The sequence below is a fragment of the Oncorhynchus kisutch genome, linkage group LG4 (assembly GCF_002021735.2).
Source record: "Oncorhynchus kisutch isolate 150728-3 linkage group LG4, Okis_V2, whole genome shotgun sequence".
NCBI lineage: Eukaryota > Metazoa > Chordata > Actinopteri > Salmoniformes > Salmonidae > Oncorhynchus > Oncorhynchus kisutch.
The window spans coordinates 73,955,561-73,981,386 of NC_034177.2; the positions used below are offsets into that span (position 1 = coordinate 73,955,561).

General features: G+C 42.5%; 1 protein-coding gene across 1 annotated transcript in view; it reads left to right on the forward strand.

Annotated features, from left to right (window-relative positions):
* The first annotated feature begins 333 nt into the window (after positions 1–333).
* LOC109888803 (glutamate receptor ionotropic, delta-1) overlaps positions 334–25,826 on the forward strand; it is a 339,173-nt gene continuing 313,680 nt past the window's right edge. The window contains exons 1-2 of the mRNA XM_031823618.1: positions 334–723; positions 6,287–6,442. Coding sequence (XP_031679478.1) covers positions 645–723; positions 6,287–6,442 — 235 coding nt within the window. The 5' untranslated portion in view covers positions 334–644. The remainder of the gene's footprint in view (positions 724–6,286; positions 6,443–25,826) is intronic.

A 25,826-nucleotide genomic window follows, 5' to 3' on the forward strand; every position in this document is an offset into this window, starting at 1 on the left:
GTAGGCCTACCGCAATAAATAAGACTATATTCAGTGTTTGCAATTATTTAGTAGCCTTCATCCAAGCATACACTGCATAGTTGTCTATCAGCCTCAAGGTAGGCTACTCTAAAAACATTGCGCTCTGCCCGCGTCTCTCTCCGGCTAGAACAAATTCCATTTTACCCGGCTTCTCCGGACAGCACGGAGAAGTGAAGTCTGCAGTCACGTGGGTCGGGCGAACAAGCGATTTAACGATTCAGTCTGTGTGTATGTGAGTGTCTCTCTCTCTTTCTCTCTCTCTGTGATTACAGGGGGGTGTCCCTCCGCATTTTTGCAGCTTGCCATGCTTTTAGACACAGTGAGCGCTGGAGAAAGCGAGAGCAAGAGACGGAACGGCGGGCTCAGTAGCTGTCTTTGAATACAACCACGGGGTTCCCAACCTTTCTTCCCTTATTTCCCCCTCACTTTCCGTTTAAAACAGTTATTTCCCTTGTTATAAATATAGTTTTGAGTTTTTCTTTAGTGTTTCCTTCATTTGGAGGCTTCTGAATGACAGTTGTGATTTGTATCGTTTTTGGACATTGTTTGTGGTGACCCATTGGATTGTCGAACAGCCGAGGAAGTCTGCATAATTGGATGAGCTGCTTCGATAAAAGCCAGAAATGGAGTTGCTGTTGATCTGCCTTTCCCTCTGGATATTGCAATGCAATTCTGCCGGAGCGGACTCCATCATTCATATTGGTAAGGACCCTGGACAGCTATGCGCGGGTTTTAGTGAGACGTGCTGCAGAAACATCTAGAACCATCACTGTGTAGCAGAGACAAATGCATGCGAAGCACGTAACTGTAACGCGTGAAGGGCAGCCTCAGGGATGTTTTGCGGAATAAATAATCTAGTTTGACTGCGTCAGATGTAAACTGAAAGTTTGGATCCAGTCAATGTTAACTTAAGGTATAGTCTCCTGAACATAACCCTATTTCCATCTTGGTGTAGGAAATGTAAACATTCGCCGGCGTCATTTTTTTTTAGGCTATCAGAGAAAGTCTAGCTAACAAGTGAATAGAGTGGATCGATTTCTTAAATGTCAATCATTTAGCAAAGAAATTGCATTTATTTTCACCAGTAGCAGTGCCTTTTCCCCCCATCAGCTTTTGAGGAATCAATGTCACTTGAGCGGTTCACGGATTGTTATGCCCTCCCCCTCCTAAATCAGACCACAAGCCTTAACTTTTAATGGAACGTGATCGCAATATCAATAGCATTACAGATGGGTTGTCAATCGGTTTTCATTGTGAAAGATGCAATACTGTCATTACATTGGATTGTGTAGCCTAAACCTCGAGGGAGCTTTTCTGCCAACATATGCTTGATGTTTGATCTGCCAGTTTTCCAGCACCTAAAAAGCACGAGTTGTCATTGTATTGTGGAGACAGAATAAACTCATGATGATACAGAATGTTAAAGATAGATTGCGGGATTTACATTGATGCCCGATCTCCACAAAATACATGCATACATGCTAAACTGAAGTATAGCCTTTAGTACCACTAGTTAAATCATTTGAAAAACCTGGTTTGAAATGGAATTGATATGCCCGACCTCGACGATAAATCCCACACCTTCCATAGCCCCCCCCCCCCCCTCTCCCTCTCTCTCTCTCGCTCGCTCACTCAAACACACACACGCGTGCAAATATATGGTAGTCTATTTCTTTACAAGAGTAATGGATATGCATATTCTCAACATATAGGCATATTCTCAACACTGATCATAATGCTGTTGCGTAGTTGCACCACCTTTCAAGAACAAGACGAAACACGAGTTTATTACACATTTGTATAATATTAGGCTACTGCTGCATACCCTAAATGTGTCTTTTACTTTGTACTTACCATACGGTATATAGGCCTACATATAATGTATTATTTCACATTGCACTGCTTACCAAATAGGAGCAGCAAGTGCTCTCGCTCTCTCCTCTGGGTCATTCTCCAGGGAAATTGCGGTGTGGTTTTAATATTAATAGACCCTAATAACCCCGATAACTCGGATGACCCAGATAATACAATTAATCATCCCACTTTTTACTGTATTATGCAACACTTGGTTTCTGGGAATATCTGTGGTTGATCTCAAGTGGGGATGTCTCTAGATGTGGCTATTGGGTTATCTCGCTTTGATTAATGTGTGAGTGTGTGTCTGTGTCCGTCTGTCTCTTTCTCTCTCTCGCTGTCAATCTTGCTCTCTCAAAGATAGTGCTAGGGAGCTTAACCGAAGCTACACTCGCGCAGTAAATGGCTTAAATTGCTTAAATGTGCCTTCATTGTCCGAATATACCATGCCACTAAGCATCACTTTCTTTGGTAGGTTTCCCATAATATTTCACTCAGAGACACTAGTGTGTATGTAACCCACTGTACTACAGCGATACCTCCATACACTGGCCTCAATAGACATCAGCCAGAGTTGCAACTGACACGCAACTATAGTGGTCAACCACAGGTACATTTTTCATCTTGAGATTCTCCTCCATAGAGATATCTATGTTTTCCTAAACAACACGCTTCTGCTCTCAGTTCAATAGGACGTGAATTGAGTCGCTTTACTGTCGCTTTCCAAGTCGTGAAATGTATTGTGTGTCGCACAAAATAGCGAGGCATTATTGCTCTCACTAGGGCCGTCAAGTGTTTAGGCTGCTGCAGACACTATGTAGGTTCTAGTCTATTTTTAAACTCTAAATGGTTAAATTAGTGAGCAATACAGTGCCTTCAGAAAGTATTCAGAGCCTTGACTTTTTCCACATTTTGTTGTGTTACAGCCTACATTCAAATATGAGATGTGTCACTGGCCTACACACAATACTCCACAATGTCAAAGTGGAATTATATTTTTTAGAAATTTAGGAAAATGCTGAAATGTCTTGGGTCAATAAGTATTCAACCCCTTTTGTTTTGGAAAGCCTAGATAAGTTCAGGAGTACATATTTGCGTAATAAGTCACATAATAAGTTGCATGGACTCACTCTGTGTACAATAATAGTGTTTAACATGATTTTTTTTAGGACTACCTCATCTCTGTATCCCACACATACAATTATCTGTAAGGTCCCTCAGTCGAGCAGTGAATATCAAATACAGATTCAACCACAAAGACCAGGCAGGTTTACCAATGTCTCACAGAGAAGGGCAACTACATGTATTGTAAATAGGTTTTAAAAAAGCAGCATTGAGCATGGTGAAGCTATTAATTACACTTTGGATGGTGTATCAATACACCCAGTTACTACAAAGATACAGGCTTCTTTCCTAACTTGGTTGCTGGAGAGGAAGGAAAACGCTCAGGGATGGATCAACAACATTGTGGCAAAGAAATGTACTTAATGTCCTAAATACAATGCGTTATGTTTGGGGCAAATCCAACACCACCCATCACTGAGTACCACTCTTCATATTTTCAAGCATGGTGGTGGCTGCATCATGTTATGGGTATGCTTGTCATCGGCAGGGATTATGGAGATTTGTTCAGGATAAGAAACAGGAAAATCAGAGGCAAAATCTTATAGGAAAGCCTGGTTCAGTCTGTTTTCCAACAGACACTGGGAGACAAATTCACCTTTCAGCAGGACAATAACCTAAAACACAAGGCCAAATATACACTGGAGTTGCTTACCAAGAAGACATTGAATGTTCCTGAGTGGAAAATTTTTGACTTATTTTGACTTATTTCTGCTTGAAATATGACACAACTTGGAAATGGCTGTCTAGCAATTATTAACAACCAACTTGACAGAGCTTGAAGAAATGTAAAATGAAAACATATTCTACAATCCAGGTGTGCAAAGCTCTTAGAGACTTACCCAGAAAGACTCACAGCTGTAATCATAAGTGAATACATAAGTATTCACACCCCTGAGTCAATCCATGTTAGAATCACCTTCACTGGCAGTGATTCTAACATGGATTGACTCAGGGGTGTGAATACTTATGTAAATAAGATATTTCTGCATTTCATCTTCAATAAATTTAGAAAAATGACTAAGAACATGTTTTCACTTTGTCATTATAGGGTATCGTGTGTAGACTGGTGAGAAAAACGTATATTTAATACATTTTGAATTCAGGCTGTAACACAACAAAATGTGAAATTGTCAAGGGTATGAATACTTTTTAAAGGCACTGACATATGTAATTGTTTAAATCGTTTTTGAGTGGGCAACATATACCATCATCTTAAAATGACATGTTGAATTATTTTGCAATATAGCATTATTTTATGTTGCGCTAATTTCCCTAATGTGGACAGTTTGTATTACTACCTTACAGTACACAAGCTTGCATTTCCACCCCATAAAATTTAGTGGAATTGCACACAATTCTTACCTCAGATTGGCGATATCAGTATAAAAGTTTATAGTCATCACTATGACTATCAATTGCTTTAAACAGATCAATATCTTTGGTTTGGTACTATTGATTTTGTCACAGGCTGGGTTCATTTTCTAACTCTCAAATGGCATGAACATTTTTGGGGGTCACATATTTGACAGTCAAACTATCACTTAAATAGCAACCAACATTTTTCACTGCTGATATCCAATACCACCTGGCAGGGCCAGATTACAGCAGGGAACATGCCTCAGGGCAGGAGGGGGTTAGACCCCAGATATCATATAATTTTTATATTTATCCATTATTTTTTACCAGGTAAGTTGACTGAGAACACATTCTCATTTGCAGCAACGACCTGGGGAATAGTTACAGGGGATGAATGAGCCAATTGTAAACTGGGGATTATTAGGTGACCGTGATGGTTTGAGGGCCAGATTGGGAATTTAGCCAGGACACCAGGGTTAACTCTTACGATCTGGTCTCCCATCCAGGAACTGACCAAGACCAACCCTGCTTAGCTTCAGAAGCAAGTCAGCAGTGATATGCAGGGTGGTATGCTGCTGGCAAAATGTGTAGAATTGCACAAAATTAGCTTTAAACTGGCAACACCAAAAACCTTTTTGGGGGGGTGGTAGTAGTCCGGCCCTGCTGTGTCAAGATTCATTAAAGTTAACTAACATAAAAAGTGGTTTGTGTGATGGCAGTATCCCGGAATCTTCATCTGACTTTCCAAAATATAAATCTAAAAGTGTTGCATTACACTTATCGTGTTGGTGACCCACTTCAATCAAAATGCAACACTCCAAACTGTAGCTAGCTGTCTTCTACAAATTGTCCTCTAAACAATGATGTACACATTATTCCCAGATTCTGTGTTTTTTTTTAGGTGTGTTAGTTTTAACAGGACGTGCACCTTATCTCCCCCCTCTCGGTTAATTGATTTCAATGCGATAATCGATAGGAGTGATTGACAAAACAGTGTTGCATCTCTCTTTCTGTTTTGGTGACCCCTGCATCAAAATGCAACATCCTAAAACATAGCTGACTGTGTTCTGTAGGTTGTCCTCTAACCAGTGATGTAAAAACGGTGCATATGCCCCTTGTACAAATACAAGCAATATGATTACAATTGTTGCACATGCATGTGTTCTGTAGATAGTGCATTTTATGTTTAGGTTTTCAATACATCATGAACTGTTTCTGCATATTGGTTATTGATTTGGACACTTTAAAACTGTGTTTTGACATTGGGCTACTTATCAAAATGTTTGCAAGAAGCAGTGACAGAATCATGTTCAACTGCAGTTTTAGGAATATAAATTAAACTTTCAACATACATTTCCAATGGTATTGTACTTAATCAGGTAAAAACTGCTGAATGAGTCCAAAAACATGCTGTGATTGATTTATTTTGATTATATAGCAGAAATCACCAAAAACGGGTTTGCCCTGCCTACTCACAGGTCCATATGTGAAATAAATCCCATTGACAGTTTCCACATCTGTAGGCTACTACACAGCCAGAGCTTGTGACTCTGCCGCACTCCACTGTTCTATGATTGATCTTTGCTGCTAATAAATAGGCAAAAGACCTAACCAAAGATCCATGTCTGGAAAGGTATTTGTTTTGCACATGCGCTAGAGTGATTATCAAGATCTTTTGACAAGGTTAGCCACTATGCCTACAGTAAATATGTAGCATTAATAATATTTATTTAGGCATCCAAATAGCGCATATACCACAAAGAGCAATCGATAAGGTGGTTCAGTGTAAACTGCACCATAATTTAAAAATGGATAGATACTCTGCTGGATCGAGTAAACCTGTTGGTGAATGAAAAAAACATGGGCACAGTTCACAGTTTATTTTCCCACAAAATAAGTGAGCCTATATTGATTTATTTTGCTCCAACAGGTGCCATATTTGAGGAAAACGCTGGAAGGGATGACGAAATTTTCCAACTTGCCATTTCTGACCTAAGTCTCAACGACGACATTCTACAAAGTGAAAAAATCACCCACTCTGTAAAATCTATTGAGGCTAACAACCCATTTCAAGCAGTGCAGGAAGGTAAGTGACCCGGCAGAATATTTTTTTGTATCGATTGCTTTGCTGTTATATCTAATTGCTTAGGACCGGAGGGTTGGGGACACCATTTCAGCTTTGTGGTTTCTGATGGCATGAGGGTGTTTATATTCTTATCATGGTTAAAGACTTGCAGGCTGTTGAAAAATTCTTTCAATTTTCTTGTTTGCATAGTTTGTTGTATCTATTGCATTCTTAGTTACATGTAAGTATTGAGTCAAAGTTCAGACTGGTGATTATTAACTTAAATCTCTTTTCTCAGATGCAGATAATCAGCTTTAGAATGTGGATAGATTGAGTCTCACTTTTTAATGTTGTTGATTCACATCTACAGCTTCACAGTGCTAAAAGTGCTTGTCTCCTGTAGCTTGCATAGTCAGTCGTGCCGTTCAAATCACTGAGGTATAATACCAACTGGAGACTGCATCCAAAATTTCCGACCGTTGTTTTCAAGGTACTCTACTCATGCCCACCGTCTATATCCAGGTTGCGTCTAGTTTATACGGACCAACATCACATGCGCGCTAGCACTCAGTGCGCACAGGGAGCAGCGCGAGCAGCGATGATGTCATCCACAAACATGGCAGACATTGGATGAATATAAAACGTTAATATCTTCGTCTGTGAGTGATGGGGGGAAGAAATCGACCTCAGCAACAATTATTTGAATAATTCAACATCTCAAAAAATGTACACAAAGGTGATGACTAAAGTGTCTTTTTAGGAATTTTCTAACCTGACTTTTCTATGTGGCCGTCAATGGAAATTGTCTTTCTGGGCCAGCTAAACTGCAGTATTGACTCGAAACTGCAGGAGCAGTCAAAACTGTTCTTCTACTGTAGACCGGAACCCTGGCCCCTTGGTTCAAATATGATGTTACCCAACAGCTGACATCATAACAATACATCATACAGGTAACTGCCAAAATAAAGGAAATATCAACATAAAGTGTCTTAATAGGGTGCTGGGCCTCCACGAGCCAGAACAGCTTCAATGTGTCGTGTCTAGAACTCTGTTGGAGGGATGCAACACCATTCTTCCATGACTAATTCCATCATTTGGCGTTTTGTTAAAAAATGCTGTCTCCGGCACTGCTCCAGAATCTCCCAGAAGTGTTCAATTGGGCTGAGATCTGGTGACTGAGACACACACACACACCTAGCCGCAACCCTAAACTGTAACCCAAACCCAAACAATGACGGGCCTGGTAAGAGGCCTCCTGTGGGGATGGGGGCTGGGATAAACATTTTTAAAACACACACACACACACACACACACACACGCACACACACACACACACACACACACACACACACACACACACACACACACACACACACACACACCCTTTAAACCATCTATGCTCCACGGATATCCCTATTTCAAACTCACTGAGATCACATCTTCTAGCCATGGTAGCAAAAATAATGGGAAACTGGGCATTTTTATACATGACCCTAAGCATGAGGGGATGTTAATTGCTTAATTAACTCAACAACTATGCCTTTGTGGAAGCACCGGCTTTCAATATACACTGAACAAAAATATAAACGCAACATGTAAAGTGTTAGTTCCATGTTTCATGAGCAAAAAAAAAATACAATAAAGGCCACTTTAAAATGTGGAGTACTATTTCTAGTATTTCTATTTCTAGTCGTTGCCTTTCTAGGAGTATTTCTATTTGTAATAAAGCCCTTTAGTAGGGAAAAACAAATTCTGATTGGATGGGCTTGACTACACAGGCGTGGCTCCACAGTGGGTGGGCCTGGCTGCCAAGTGGGTGGGCCTATGCCCTCTTAGGCCCACCCGTGGCTGTGCCACTGCCCAATCATGTGAACTCCATAGATTAGGAGTTCACATGACTGGGCAGTGGTTTCCTTAAATGAACTGTAACTCAGTAAAATCTTAGATATTGTTGCATGTTGCATTTATGTTTTTATTCGGTATACTTCGTATGCCTCATTTACGGAAGTGTTTCCTTTATTTTGGCAGTTAGCTGTATATAACCCGAGGAGAACACAACAGTATTAAAGGCTTAGAGAAGTTGCCAAAGAGAATATCGACCTTGTCAGACATACAGAATGGCATAGAAGGAGAGTGGTGAACAATTATAAAACTTTTACATGCCTCCCCTCCCCAACATAATGGTAACTTAAACGAGGAGTAATTGGCTTATGTTGAAGCTTTTGTTAGAGGTGTTGTAAGTGATTGTTGATTCGATTGAATTGGACTGAATGTTCAGCTAGGCAAACTAAATGTTAGTGGATGATTAATGAACTGGATACTAATATATTTGCCAAGGCCATGATGGTGGTATTGAATGATGTTTCCATGCACTGTGAAAGAGAATGGAACCCTCATGAAATTAACCTAATAGCTAGGGATCTGCTACAGCCATTTAGTCCACTGCATCCTTTTACAATGGTCTTGGAATAGAATAGTTACTCCGTTACAGAAGTGCACAAATAGTAATACCCATTGATTCTTGAAGAATATAACTGATACATGCCTCATGAGCTTAGTTCAACTGTCGTGTCCCATCAGAACCCAAAATATAACCTTGTTTTACTCCAGCGTTTGTAAAGCATGTAAATATTAACAAACACTCTGTATATATACTATAGCCTTGAAACATGGTTAAAACTATCATTTTGATATCATGGATGGTCAGTCCTAGTATGTCATGGCTGGCTGAAGGACTGGACCAAGGTGCAGCATGGTAAGCGTAAATTTTCTTTATTTAAAAATGACGGGGACAAAACAAAGAACAAAACCAAAACCGTGACGCTTTGGGCTGAACAAAGTCAAATGTGCCCTGAACAAAGTCAAAATTAACTTCCCACAAAACAGGTGGGGGAAAAGGGTACCTAAGTATGGTTCTCAATCAGAGACAACGATAGACATCTGTCCCTGATTGAGAACCATACCAGGCCAAGACATAGAAATACAAAACATAGAAAAAAGGACATAGAATGCCCACCCATAGTCACACTCTGGCCTAACCAAAATAGAGAATAAAAAGCCTCTCTATGGCCAGGGTGTGACATAGTATCCATAGCTCTGTCTATGAATTTGAGAGTGGTTACATCTCTCCAAGCCCATTCCTCAGCTTTTTACTAAAACAGAGTTCCAAAGCGGGTTCACTGCGGGTTCCAAAGCGGGTTCACTGCAGGTTCCAAAGCAGGTTCACTGCGGGTTCCAAAGCAGGTTCACTGCGGGTTCCAAAGCAGGTTCACTGCAGGTTCCAAAGCGGGTTCACTGCGGGATCCAAAGCGGGTTCACTGCGGGTTCCAAAGCAGGTTCACTGCGGGTTCCAAAGCGGGTTCACTGCGGGTTCCAAAGCAGGTTCACTGCTTTGTCATTGTTTAAACTGCAGATTCTAGCTTTAAGTTAATACTGAAGTGATTTTTGCACGATAAAAGTGAGTTGACTTCTATTTAGAAATGTGTTTTCTTTTCTCGTCCTAATTCAGAGTCGTTGCTTATCATCAAAACATGAATAAAAAAGCCATTTTCTGTTAATAAAGGACATCTACTGTTACAGCAGGCGATAATTTCCCAGCTCTGAAAGTATAAGAGAAGACAACAGATTTTTTATTTCTGGCTGCATGCCAAACAAATCAATGCAGAAGACTTAAAATATGACAACAACACAAAGATCTACTGGGGATCCAGGCTGATTGATGGTGAGCCCAAATACCTTTCAACGGGAACCTACTGGTTGTTCTACACTGGACATTCCTGCTGCTTAGTCTATGATGATTTATTATTATACACTGCTCAAAAAAATAAAGGGAACACTTAAACAACACAATGTAACTCCAAGTCAATCACACTTCTGACAATATTCAGTTACTTTTGACAATAAATTTCACATGCTGTTGTGTAAATGGAATAGACAACAGGTGGACAGGCAACAGGCAATTAGCAAGACACCCCCAATAAAGGAGTGGTTCTGCAGGTGGTGACCACAGACCACTTCTCAGTTCCTATGCTTCCTGGCTGATGTTTTGGTCACTTTTGAATGCAGTCGGTGCTTTCACTCTAGTGGTAGCATGAGACGGAGTCTACAACCCACACAAGTGGCTCAGCTAGTGCAGCTCATCCAGGATGGCACATCAATGCGAGCTGTGGCAAGAAGGTTTGCTGTGTCTGTCAGCGTAGTGTCCAGAGCATGGAGGCGCTACCAGGAGACAGGCCAGTAGATCAGGAGACGTGGAGGAGGCCGTAGGAGGGCAACAACCCAGCAGCAGGACCGCTACCTCCGCCTTTGTGCAAGGAGGAGCACTGCCAGAGCCCTGCAAAATGACCTCGAGCAGGCCACAAATGTGCATGTGTCTGCTCAAACGGTCAGAAACAGACTCCATGAGGGTGGTATGAGGGCCTGACGTCCACAGGTGGGGGTTGTGCTTACAGCCCAACACCGTGCAGGACGTTTGGAATTTGCCAGAGAACACCAAGATTGGCAAATTCGCCACTGGCGCCCTGTGCTCTTCACAGATGAAAGCAGGTTCACACTGAGCACATGTGACAGACGTGACAGAGTCTGGAGACGCCGTGGAGAACGTTCTGCTGCCTGCAACATCCTCCAGCATGACCGGTTTGGCGGTGGGTCAGTCATGGTGTGGGGTGGCATTTCTTTGGGGGGCCGCACAGCCCTCCATGTGCTCGCCAGAGGTAGCCTGATTGCAATTAGGTACCGAGATGAGATCCTCAGACCCCTTGTGAGACCATATGTTGGTGCGGTTGGCCCTGGGTTCCTCCTAATGCAAGACAATGCTAGACCTCATGTGGCTGGAGTGTGTCAGCAGTTCCTGCAAGAGGAAGGCATTGATGCTATGGACTGGCCCGCCCGTTCCCCAGACCTGAATCCAATTGAGCACATCTGGGACATCATGTCTCGCTCCATCCACCAACGCCACATTGCACCACCGACTGTCCAGGAGTTGGCGGATGCTTTAGTCCAGGTCTGGGAGGAGATCTCTCAGGAGACCATCTGCCACCTCATCAGGAGCATGCCCAGGCGTTGTAGGGAGAGCATACAGGCACGTGGAGGCCACACACACTACTGAGCCTCATTTTGACTTGTTTTAAGGGCATTACATCAATGTTGGATCAGCCTGTAGTGTGGTTTTCCACTTAATTTTGAGTGTGACTCCAAATCCAGACCTCCATGGGTTGATAAATTTGATTTCCATTGATAATTTTTGTGTGATTTTGTTGTCAGCACATTCAACTATGTAAAGAAAAAAGTATTTAATAAGAATATATCATTCATTCAGATCTAGGATAGGTTATTTTAGTGTTCCCTTTATTTCTTTGAGCAGTGTAGCTTACCAAGTCACTATTTCCACACTAGCAGTGCTATTTATTTATTGTTGATTGGGGGTGTTTTGGAACTCGGGGCTTACCGGTCGATGAGGCACCAGGATCGATGAGCCTTCCCGGAACTGTGGTGTGTGTGAGATGAGTGGATGGTTGAGTGGCAGTAGGGTCATGTTGACCTTTGCTTTGCTGTTTTGTTCACATTCACCCTGTGACTGCCACTAAGGACCCTGCCAGTGTACCGCCAGGGAGGAAGAGACAGGCAGGGCTGGGCAGAAGTGTGAAGAGAACAATGATCAGAATAAGAATGAGCGGATGTGAAGGAGGAGTGCTTAGGAAAGGAAAAGGGTAGGCATGAGGAAAAGAAGAAAAGTGAAGGAGAAGATCCGTAGGAGGGTAAGAGGAAAAACAGCTGTTGCATTAGAATACCTTTCTCTGTGATCTAGAGGGACTAAGGTGATGAGAGCTTCCATATTAGCATGAAGTTGATCACTGGATGATGAGGTTTGGGTTAGGTGACATCCTTCACGTCAAGACTGATATAGATTCAGGTCAATTCTAAAAAGGGGTTGAGCCCTGTGCATGACTCAAATTTACAAACAATCAGATCAATGACAAGTTAGTTAGTTATTTCTGCGGCAGATGAGGGTCTATTTTATTCACCGAGTTGAGATGCAGTAATTTGTTGAGGGCTTTGTACCAATACCCCCCAACACCCACTACTGCAACTCCATTTACATCAACTCCTCCCAAGGGAAAAGTCAAGAAGAAATGAATTGCTCTAAGCACATAGACTTAGAAAACCCTCCTCCAATAACTGTAAGGTTCACTTTCACCTTCCTTTACTACACGTGCCAAAGGATCAAATGATAGCTGCTTTTAGAGTATTGGCGTGGCCAATGCAATATCCCCACTAGATTCCCCACTTATGACAACTCATTATTCACAACGCTCTAAACATGATGGAAAGCTGGTCTTTGACCATTATTGTCCCGGCCTGTGGTTTAATAACCGTAGGTAAATCCTCATAATGGATTTGTTTGTGTTTTTATGTCTATTTCCTGGGTGTAGTGAGGAGAATGATTATGTCATCTTTTCCAGGCCTGTTAATTACCCAATGGTTATTTTGAATCCGTCATAAGCTCTTTGATAGGCCTGCAGACACGGAACTGCTTCAATCAGCTAAGTGAGGTCACAGCCGTGGTGTACATTTCACCCTTTCATTTAATCCATGTCTAACACTATTCCTATAATTATACTGGATGTTTCTGGGACTGGCTTGGTCAGGCTGCTTATTGTGCATTGATGGTGGATTGTATAGTATGGAGGGTTTACGATAACATCGTGTGCTAATACACAGAGCTGCACTGCCGAGGGGCTGTGTAGATTTGCATGACAAACTGCATTGTTGTTAAAGAGTAGTTAGCCTGTAGTGAGAGTCGATTAGATTTAAATTAGATTTTGGCTGAGGTCTCTGATTATCTTCTTGGCCTTCCTGCTACACCTGGTATTGTAGATGTCTTGGAGGGCAGGCTGTGTGCACCCAATGGTGCGTTCGGCTGAGCATACCATACCAGCCTCTGTAGAGCCTTACGATCGGCAGTGGTGGAGCTACCATGCCAGGCTGTGATGCAGCCTGACATTATGCTCTCGATAGTGCTCCTGTAGAACACTGAGGGCCCTCTGGGACAGGCCGCATTTCTTCAGCCTCCTGAGATTGAAGAGTCGTTGTCGTGCATTTTTCACCACAGTGTCCGTGTGATTTGACCATTTCAGCTCCTCTGAGATGTGTTCGCCAAGGAACTTGACATTTATGACCTTCTCCATGTCGGCCTTGTTGATGAGGATGGGGGCGTGCCAAGCCTGGTTCCTCCTGAAGTCCACAATCAGTTCCTTTGTTTTGCTGACGTTGAGGGAGAGGTTGTTTACCTGGCACCACACCGTAAGGGGTGCCTACCTCCTCTCTTTTAGCCGTCTCATTGTTGTTGGTAATCAGGCATACTACTGTTGTGTAGTCAGCTAACTTAATGATGGAGTTGGAACTGTGTGAGGCCACGCAGTCGTGGGTATACAGGGATTACAGGAGGGTACTGAGGACGCACACTTGTGGGGCCCATGTGTTGAGAATCTGTGTCGAGGAGGTAATGTTACCTACCTTCACCACCTGGGGGCGGCCCTTCAGGAAGTCCAGGACCCAGTGGCATAGGGAGGAGGTCAGTCCCAGGGCCTTGAGCTTTGTGATGCGCTTAGAGTGCACTATGGTATTGAATGGAGAGCTGTAGTCGATGAACAGCATCCTCACATATGCATTCCTTTTGTCCAGGTGGATGAGGTTAGTGTGCAGGTCCATGGTGATTACGTCATCCGTGGATCTGTTGGAGGTAGGAGAATTGGAGAGGGTTGGGTGTGTCGAGGAGGGAGGAGGTGACCTGGTCTTTGACTAACCTCTCAAAGCACTTCATGATGACGGAAGTGAGTGCTATGGGTCAGTAGTCATTCAGTTCAGTTACTTTCCCTTTCTTGGGCACAGGGATGATAGTGGACATGAAAATGTCTGAAAACACATCAGCCAGCAGTATACTATGCATGATGCTGCTGCCGTCCAGTTCACTTTGTGCAAGTGTGTGTACATGTGTATGTGTGGCTGTGTTGGTACTTTATACATGCTGAGTTGGCCGTGTGTGTGTTTGTTTGTGCACATGTGTTAAATAGCGTTTTATTCACTGTTAGTATCCTAGGTGTGTGTGTGTGTGTGTGTGCGCGCGCATTACTCCTGTACCTTTTACTCACAACCTATTCTACTATGCATAAATACTGCCTTGCCTGTGCATGTTGCATGTGCATTTTCATGCTGTAGTGACCATGTAGTCTACAGCAGAATAAATCACAGATAGGCCTTTCTCTTTTCCAGAGGTCTATCTGCAGCCCATTGAGACCTGAAAGACACATAGAATATGCATTCGACCATCCCCTTTGTAATGGAGAGAGTCAGCACTGCCTGGCGCTGTAGGTCCTGTCAGAGAATAAAGAGACAAAGTGAGCTGAGAGAGAGAGAGAGAGAGAGAGAGAGAGAGAGAGAGAGAGAGAGAGAGAGAGAGAGAGAGTGAGTTATGGTCCAGCCCACTGCTCCTAAATGTAGTCACTGTTCTGTCCCCGTCCTGGAAAGTGTTCCACTGAAGCGTTCTGTACAAGGGTTTGTCCGCTCTGTGCCTAAACCCAGGCTGCTGCTGTCATTCCTTTGGTGCACTGGGATATGTTGTGTCATTCAGGTCATTGACTCGGGACGTCTCTGAGTTTCTGTGACACCTCTGAATGCATTGAGAGTGTAGTGTAAGTCATCTCTTGGAAACAGCCCTTAGAGGAATTGCTAGCACTTTGAATGAGATTTGCCTTTGGAATGTTACGTGTTGGTACCACTGTTGTATTTAAAGGTATACACTAATCTGTATTCAAAGGAGTCATCGGTTTTTCTCTAAATGTCACTGCGAGCTGGGATTTTACTAATCTTTTAATTTGGGTATCAGAAAACAGGCTGGCCCTTTTAAAGCATGGTATCATGTATTGAAAAAGTAAAGCAATGTTATTTGTTTTTTCCCTGCCCTATTCCCTTAGTGATTGCAAGGCCGGTAATTGGCAGGTTTTCAGGAAATGAAATGTCGAACTTTGGATTCACATGTAAACAGAGTGACTGTAATGCACTAATTAGGGTGTTTCAGGTGCATCATCACTCTCTTTTTTCTGTTCTCCCTCATTTCCTCTTGTCCTCCAGCTGATGTGTCTTTTGAAGGTGATTTCTGGTCTTTGGGTGGGGATCTTTCTGGGTCACACTGCTACAGGTTGAGTTTTATTTTGGAAGGCAAACATAGGCTCTCATGATATGAGGTCTGGTATAAACTACTGAATTGGACCAATTACTGTATGTAATTACTGTATATAAGATTGCCAATCTCTTTTTTATTGTACAATGTTTGTTGCCATATTATCTATCCACAGGTCTGTCTGTCTGTAGAAATGATCAATTTCAATGATTAACTGAACTAACAACAACATCTCCATCTTATGCAGGTTATTTTCCTGCATTTCTCTCCCATGTGACAGTAAGAACAGTGCAGGTCGATATGACAAATGTTTTCACTTTTCTGTGACCCCAAATACTCCTCTCCATTACCTGTAATAGTGATGGAGAAGGTAAATAGGAAATCAAGACTGATTGGCTCCTGGGAGATGACCTGTCCAATCAGATGGATGCTGGTGATCGTCTAGGTCACAAGTATATGGCATCATTTCTCTATTTCTATGGTTTGCTATGCTTTAACATTATTGAGCTGCTTAAAAATTGCTTGAGAAATAGTGATGGAGGGAGGGATGGAGTGAGTGGGGGATGGAGAGGAGGAGGGAGGTTGGAATGGAGAGGAGGGAGGGATAGAGAGGAGGAGGTGAGGAGGGAGGGATAGAGAGAGAGGGAGGGATAGAGAGGAGGAGGGGAGGGATAGAGAGAAGGAGGGAGAGATGGAGTGGAGGAGGAGAGGGATGGAGAGGAGAGAGAAGTGTAGGAGGGGAGGGATGAAGAGGAGGATGGGAGGAGGTAGGAATAGACAGGAGGAGAGAGGAATGGATGGAGTGGATGAGGGGAGGGAGGGAGGGAGAGGAGGAGGGAGGGATGGAGAGGAGAAGGGAGGGATAGAGAGGAGGAAGGAGGGATGATGGAGAGGAGGAAGAGGGATGGAGAGGAGGGATGGTGTAGAAGAGGGATGGAGAGGAGGGGAGGAATAGACAGGAGGAGGGAAGGATGGAGTGGATGAGGAGAGGGATGAGAGGAGGAGGAGGGAGGAATAGAAAGGGGGATGGAGTGGAGGAGGGAGGGATGGAGTGGAGGAATGGAAAGGAGGAGGGGAGGAAGAGGAGGGAGGGAGTGGAGGAGGGAGGGATGGGGAGGAGGAGAAAGGGATGGGGAGGAAGATGGTGGGAGTAGGAGTTAGGGAGGATTGTGGTGGGGGTGTTCAGGGCGGAGGCTTTTTTGGGGACCCCCCTCCCTCATGCTGAAGTGCTTGGAGGGCAGCATGTATAATTTACTGCCCACCACCTGCACTGTTGGCTGCGGAGGACTCCATTCCAGGACGGAAGACAAGGAGCGGAAAATAAGCCTCAGAGTAAATCCTATTAGTGTATAAACAGGAGGCAACGAGAGGAACATTGGCCGCTTGGCCGCTTCCCACTACTCATTCCTTTCAGAGAGATAGACAAAAAGAGATGGAGGAAGGGTGAGAGAGAGGAAGAAGAAGGGAGAGTGTTGGAGAGAGAGAAGAACAGAGAGAAAGAAGAGAGAGAGAGAGTGGGAGAGAGAGAAGAAGGGAGAGTTGAAGAGAGAGAAGAAGAATGGAGAGAGTTAGAGAGAGAGAAGAAGGGAGAGTTGGAGATAGAGAAGATGAAGAAGAATGGAGAGAGAAGAAGGGAGAGAGGGTTTGAGAGAGAGAGAGAAATGGAGAGAGGAGAGCTACAGACGGTTAAATCTTAGGTAATAAAAATGATTATGTTGGTTCAGCTCACTGCCACATTGACTACAAGGCAGGTTTGTGAGCCTTTGTCTGTGGTATCGCCGAGAAACACTGTTCAACTCAGCATCAGTGAGTGGGCCCATCTGCTACTGGGTCACGCTGCTCTCTCCATGCCACAAGTCCTCACACTCATGCCCAGGCATCATAGATTTATACGGTAGTGAAGCTATGTAAACCCCCAGAAAGAAACGTAAAACCCCAAACCCTATTTTTTGAGTGGAGGTCAAGAGCAGATGAAATCTGGACAAAATGCATGGACATTGGACACTGGACATAATATTAAAGCACATTCCATTCAGACATGCACCACATCCTTTGCCTTTTATTCTATGGATAGTTTTTCAGACAACATCACTTTGAGAGGTATCATGGCTGAAGTCACAGCCAGTGGTGTAAAGTGCTGAAGTAAAAATACTTTGAAGTACTACTTAAGTCATTTTTGGAGCTATCTGTACTTTACTGTTTATCTTTTTTGACAACGTTTACTTTTACTCCACTACATTCCTAAAGAAAATAATGTACTTTTTACTCCATACATTGTCCCTGACACCCACAAGTACTTGTTACATTCTGAATGCTTAGCAGGACAGGAAAATGGTTCAATTCACACACTTATCAAGCGAACACCGCTGGTGCTTCGTATGTATATTATTTGTGATGGTGTTGTGTTATTTGTTATTTGAGTGTTGGAGAGAGCCCCTGGCTCTCAGTAAATAAAAAACAAGAACATTGGCTGTCTGGTTTGCTTAACAAAAGGAACGTGAAGTAATATGTTTACTTTTGATAATTAAGTATATTTTAGCAATTACATTTACTTTTGATACTTAAGTATATGTCACAGTGGACAGATGGGTGATAACACAAATGTCTATCAACCCAAAGGTTGAGTGTTCTAATCTCATCATGGACCACTTTGGCATTTTAGCTAATTACCAACATTGCAAATACCATACTTACTACTTTTTAGCTACTTTGCAATTACTTAGCATGCTAGCTAACCCTTCTCTTAACCGTTTAACATAACTCCTAACACTAACCTTAACCCTAACTAGCCTAGACATATCATACATATTGTACAAATTAAAATCTATAACAGATCATACAAATTGCAAATACTTAACATGCCATAAGAATTGTAATTCGTAACATATGATGAGAAATGGATTATGGACATCCATAAATTAATACACACCATACGAAACGTAACATATCATACTAAATTAAGGATCTGGGATTTACATACAGAATACGAAATGCTATGAGATCAGGTTGCAACCAGCCCAGCCAGCCAGCAGCATGCAGTCAAAATCAAAGCAAACTCTTGCTAATTTGGTTACCTACTTGATTAAATGAGTCTGTTTTTAACAAATCAACTGTTTAAGACTATTATATTTTCAACAAGCAAGACAAATAAACGTGCAATAATTTTGGAATGAACACTTCAAGACATTTAGATAATATTTCGAAGTCAACATTTTTGGAGCAGGATTTGTTGCGGAATGGTTAGTATTCCCGCCCGTGGATTAGAACATTGTCGGTTCGCCTCCTAGAATAGATATTTTGACCGTTCTTTCTTTAGTAAACATCTTAGATGTAAAGTTCCCTGTTTAGGACACCTGCGTAGTTCTGGTACCGATTTCAACGGACATTTTTGCTTATAAATTCATCTGTGGACACCATACGCTCCTTCTACAGTCTTCTTGGCATTTTAATCCACATATGTGCTAATCGACATTGCCAAACTAACAACTCTGCCATGTGTTGGATATTTTTCCAAACTGCCGCGCACACCTGTGTGAAGCTAGCCACAATAAGGAATAGCCACTAGTTCCAATAGTTCCAATAGTGGAATTTGCGTTTCATCTTCGAAATAAAAGTCCCCCCTTGAAAGGGATTCAAACTGATGGAAATAGTGGAATAATGCCATATTTATAGTAGATAATTCTAAACAAGTACAGAGTAGATATTTGGAGTAGATAATGCAAAACAGCCCTTAGCCATGGTATACTGGCAATATACCACAACCCCCTCGGGCCTTATTGCTTAATTATAATGTTGTATAATAATGATGCATAATCACCTTCCATGTAAAAGCTCATTCTCACTTTAAACCTTGTTTTTAGTTTTTAACACAAGAGGATGTAACGTCATTCTTTGTCACATATTGTTGCTGGTAAAGTACATTTGAGATGAATAATAGATGTTTCTCTGCATGTTGCATGCTGTGGTGTAAACCCAGCCATTATGCTTGACATTTCACAAATGAAAGCATGCATCTCTGCTTTACAAACACTGGCTTGATTTATAACTGATAAATTGGCCAGATTTATACTTGTCTTCACACGCTTTCTAGAACCAGTCATGAGGTGTTTTCTTTATTCATCTGTACATTCAGTTGTCAATTCTAGTGACATTACTTACTAGGGTAATCTTTATCAATCATAGGATGGTGGATAAATACATGAGGTACATCATTCCACCTCTCCATAGGAGAGAGGGCATGAATTATGAAGTAGCTACAGGTTAAAAGGGATCTTCAAGACAGAGAGAGGGGGAGAGATGGGCCCATTTTTACTAAAGTTAATGTGAATGATTTATATTTTACCTCAGTCAAGTACAGTACGCTCGTCTTCCATTATCTAGTCGTCTACAGCTTTGGCCTCATTTTGTTCCTCATCAGACAGAAATCCTTTCCATACCATTGCCCTCATTTACTCTGTTTTGTAATCAAAGTGCTGCACTAAAGTGTAATTTGCTATGGATATTGTACAGTGCATTCGGAAAGTATTCAGATCCCTTGACTTTTTCCACATTTTGTTACATTACAGCCTTATTCTAAAATTGATTCAATAGTTTATTTCCCTCATCAATCTACACACAATACCCCATAATGACAAAGCAAAAATTAATTTATTACAAATAAAAACTGAAATATCAAATTTCCATAGGTATTCAGACTCTTTACTCAGTAATTTGTTGAAGCATCTTTGGCATCGATTACAGATTCAAGTCTTCTTTGGTATGACTCTACAAGCTTGGCACATCTGTATTTGGGGAGTTCCTCCCATTCTTCTCTGCAGATCTTCTCAAGCCCTGTCAGGTGGGATGGAGAGCCTCGCTCCAAAGCTATTTCCAGGTCTCTCCAGAGATGTACAATAGGGTTCAAGTCCGGGCTCTGGCTGGGCCACTCAAGGACATTCAAAAACTTGTCACGAAGCCACTCCTGCATTGTCTTGGCTGTGTGCGTAGGATCATTGTCCTGTTTGAAGTGGAACCAGTCTGAGGTCCTGAATGCTCTAGATTATTTTCCCTGCCACTGATAAACATCCCCACAGCATGATTTTGCCGCCACCATGCTTCGGGATGGTGCCAGGTTTCTTCCAGACGTGATGCTTGGCATTCAGACCAGAGTTCAATCTTGATTTCATCAGACCAGAGAATCTTGTTTCTCATGGTCTGAGAGTCCTTTAGGTGCCTTCCATCTGGCCAGTCTACAATAAATGCCTGATTGGTGGAGTGCTGCAGAGATGGTTGTCCTTCTCGAAGGTTCTCCCATATGCACAGATGAGCTCTGTCAGAGTGACCATCGGGTTCTTGATCACCTCCCTGACCAAGGTCCTTCTCCCCCGATTGCTTAGTTTGGCCAGGAAGAGTCTTGGTGATTCTAAACTTCTTCCATTTAAGATTTATGGAGGCCATTGTGTTCTTGGGGACCTTCAATGCTGCAGAACTGTTTTGGTACCCTTCCCCAGATCTGTGCGTCGACACAATCCTGTCTCGGAGCTCTACGGGCAATTCTTTTGACCTCATGGCTTGGTTTTTGCTCTGACATGCAGTGTCAACTGTGGGACCTAATATAGACAGGTGTGTGCCTTTCCAAATAATGTCCAATCAATTGAATTTACCACAGGTGGACTCCAATCAAGTTGTTGAAACATGTCATGGATTATCAATGGAAACAGGATGCACCTGAGCTGAATTTCGAGTCTCATAGCAAAGGGTCTGATGCTTATGTAAATAAGGTATTTCTGTTTTTTATTTTTAATAAATTAGAAAAAAAAATCTGAAAACATGTGTTCACTTTGTCATTATGGATTATTGTGTTTCGATTGATGAAGCAATTTTTTGATTTGATCCATTTTGGAATATATGTGGCAAAAGTCAAGGGTTCTGAATACTTTCCAAATGCACTGTAAGTGCCACTATATGTTTGTCTGACTGTGTGTATCATGTGTGTGTGTGTGTGTGTGTCTTTGCTTGGAGCAGTAGAGTTTCTCATGTCCTGGCAGTAAAGCAACTCCACATATACTGGCCAAATAACCCATACAACACTGTAATCATTGCCAAACTATCAGCTTTGACTATGCAGACATACCCTAAATGCTTTGTAAACATTACAGCCTCTGGACTAAATTAACATGTACAATGCTGCATTATACATGTATACATGTATTATACATGTAATGTAAATCATTCCGACTTGACAGAGCCTTATTCCCTTGTGTGATTATTGAAAAGTTTGAATACAGCAGGCAAACTGTGATAAGATTATGGGTCTTTGGAGCTGCTTCTAATGGACAGACCAGATGACGGCATGGAGTTAACAGCCCAAGCTCCTACGGCAAGCCTCAAAGGTCAGATTGAAGTTTCTCAACTGCAATTAGAAATCACAAACTAAAAGAAATTACATCTGCTGGCCACATTCAGTAGTACATTGGGCGGTGATTTGTTTACAGGCCACATGTACTGTTTTTAGTGACTTCACTTTTGATACAGTTCTAATACAACGTAACTCTGATTGGACCTGTAGCATGGACATGGAAAGCAAAGCAAAGTAAGAAGTTAGCTTAGGAAACCTTCACCGTGCTGCATCTTACACATGTGAACTAAACAATCTCAGCGTTGAAATGAGAAAATCTTATTTCATCATGATGTCTTTTTGGAGAATGGAAAAACAAATGGATGAGTAGGAGGTGGTGAGGAGGACTAGTTAGCTGGAGGGGAAAAGTGTGGGGGATGCGTCTCTAATCATCTCCATCCTCCTTTTCTCCAACCCAGCAGGACGGAAGTCTGTCCTACGTGTTCTCATTCACTGCGATGCCAACTTCCCGCCAGCAACCCCTCAGAATTAATAATACAGGACATAGGAATGAGACACTCTACCCTACATAGCTTTCTCTCATCATGTAAAATGACATATCCTTCCAAAACCACAAAAATGGCTACTCGTGGGTGACAACTCTGAATTTGTACTTTATACCAATAGTCAGAGGCTAGACCAGCGGCGTAGGCAAACAGCTAACAGCTTTTTGTACAAGTAAGCAAGAAAGAATAGAAAGGCCTGAAGGTGTTTCATTAAGCCCAAATGTGCACACTTTTTTTCAATATGAAAACAGCCACACACACACACACACACACACACAGTACAACACAAACATTTTAGGCCTATGTTTTGAAATGCACGGTGGGTATGAAATGATAGCTTACTCAGAATAATAATAATAGTTTTCTTTTTTAAATTTCACCTTTATTTAACTATTTGAAAAAATGTATTATTTCATCTTTATTTAACCAGATAGGCCAGTTGAGAACAAGTTCTCATTGAGAACTGCGACCTGGCCAAGATAAAGCAAAGTAGTGTGCCAAAAAGAACAACACAGAGTTACACATGGGATAAACAAAAGTACAGTCAATAACAATAGAAACATCTATATACAGTGTGTGCAAATGGAGTAAGGAGGTAAAGCAATAAATAGCCCATAGTAGCGAAGTAATTAACATTGAGCAAATGAACACTGTAGTCATTGATGTGCAAGTAGAAATACTGGTTTGCAAAAGAGCAAAAAAAGTAAATAAAAACAATATGGGGATGAGGTATGTAGTTGGATGGGCTATTTACAGATGGGCTGTGTACAGCTGCAGCGATCGGCGAGCTGCTCAGATAGCTGATGCTTAAAGTTAGTGAGGGAGATATAAGTCTCCAACTTCAGCAATTTTTGCAATTCGTTTCAGTCATTGGCAGCAGAGAACTGTAAGGAAAGGCGGCCAAAGCAGGTGTTGTCTTTGGGGATGACCAGTGAGATATACAGTGGGGAGAACAAGTATTTGATACACTGCCGATTTTCAGGTTTTCCTACTTACAAAGCATGTAGAGGTCTGTAATTTTTATCATAGGTACACGTCAACTGTGAGAGACGGAATCTAAAACAAAAATCCAGAAAATCACATTGTATGTAATTAATTTGCATTTTATTGCATGACATAAGTATTTGATATTCCAGAAAAGCAGAACTTAATATTTGGTACAGAAACCTTTGTTTGCAATTACAGAGATCATACTTTTCCTGTAGTTCTTGAGCAGGTTTTCACACACTGCAGCAGGGATTTTGGCCCAATCCTCCTTACATACCTTCTCCAGATCCTTCAGGTTTCGGGGCTGTCGGTGGGCAATACAGACTTTCAGCTCCCTCCAAAGATTTTCTATTGGGTTCAGGTCTGGAGAATGGCTAGGCCACTCCAGGACCTTGAGGTGCTTCTTACGGAGCCACTCCTTAAGGTTGTTGGCCAAGATCTCGCGATACATGGCCCCATCCATCCTCCCCTCAATACGGTGCAGTCGTCCTGTCCCCTTTGCAGAAAGCATCCCCAAAGAATGATGTTTCCACCACCATGCTTCAAGGTTGGGGTTGCACTCATCCTTCTTCTTCCTCCAAACACGGCGAGTGGAGATTAGACCAAAAAAGCTCTATTTTTGTCTCATCAGACCACATGATCTTCTCCCATTCCTCCTCTGGATCATCCAGATGGTCATTGGCAAACTTCAGATGGGCCTGGACATGCGCTGGCTTGAGCAGGGGGACCTTGCGTGCGCTGCAGGATTTTAATCCATGAAGGCGTAGTGTGTTACTAATGGTTTTCTTTGAGACGGTGGTCCCAGCTCTCTTCAGGTCATTGACCAGGTCCTGCCGTGTAGTTCTGGGCTGATCCCTCACCTTCCTCATGATCATTGATGCCCCACGAGGTGAGATCTTGCATGGAGCCCCAGACCGAGGGTGATTGACCGTCATCTTGAACTTCTTCCATTTTCTAATAATTGCGCCAACAGTTGTTGCCTTCTCACCAAGCTGCTTGCCTATTGTCCATCCCAGCCTTGTGCAGGTCTACAATTTTATCTCTGATGTCCTTACACAGCTCTCTGGTCTTGGCCATTGTGGAGAGGTTGGAGTCTGTTTGATTGAGTGTGTGGACAGGTGTCTTTTATACAGGTAACGAGTTCAAACAGGTGCAGTTAATACAGGTAATGAGTGGAGAACAGGAGGGCTTCTCAAAGAAAAACTAACAGGTCTGTGAGAGCCGGAATTCTTACTGGTTGGTAGGTGATCAAATACTTATGTCATGCAATAAAATGCAAATTAATTACTTAACAATCATACAACGTGATTTTCTGGATTTTTGTTTTAGATTACGTCTCTCACAGTTGAAGTGTACCTATGATAGAAATTACAGACCCCTACATGCTTTGTAAGTAGGAAAACCTGAAAATCGGCAGTGTATCAAATACTTGTTCTCCCCACTGTACCTGCTGGAGAGCGTGCTACGGGTGGGTATTGTTATGGTGACCAGTGAGCTGAGATAAGGCGGGGCTTTACCTAGCATAGACTTATAGATGACCTGGAGCCAGTGGGTCTGGAGACGAATATGTTGCGAGGGCCACACGACGAGAGCATGCAAGGCGCAGTGGTGGGTGGTATATGGGGCTTTGGTGACAAAACAGATGAAACTGTGATAGACTGCATCCAGTTTGCTGAGTAGAGTGTTGGAGGCTATTTTGTAAATGACATCGCCTAAGTTGAGGATCGGTAGGATAGTCAGGTTTACGAGCGTATGTTTGGCAGCGTGAGTGAAGGAGGCTTTGTTGCGAAATAGGAAGGCGATTCTAGATTTAATTTTGGATTAGAGATGCTTAATATGAGTCTGGAAGGAGAGTTTACAGTCTAGCCAGACACCTAGGTTTTTGTAGTTGTCCACATATCCTAAGTCAGAACCATCCAGAGTAGTGATGCTAGTTGGGCGGGTGTGGGCAGCGATCGGTTGAAGAGCATGCATTTAGTTTTACTAGCGTTTAAGAGCAGTTGGAGGCCACGGAAGGAGTGTTGTATGGCATTAAAGCTTGTTTGGAGGTTTGTTAATAACACAGCGTCCAAAGAAGGGCCAGATGTATACAGAATGGTGTCGTCTGCGTAGTTGGATCAAGGAATCACCCGCAGCAAAAGTGACATCATTGATATATACAGAGAAAAGAGTCGGCCCGAGAATTGAACCCTGTGGTACCCCCATAGAGACTGTCAGAGGTCCCAACACCAGGCCCTCCGATTTGACACACTGAACTCTATCTGAGAAGTAGTTGGTGAAGTAGTTGGCAGTTCTATTTTGACGAAAAATGTTGTAGTTGGGGATGGAAATCTCTGAATTTTTGGTGGCCTTCCTAAA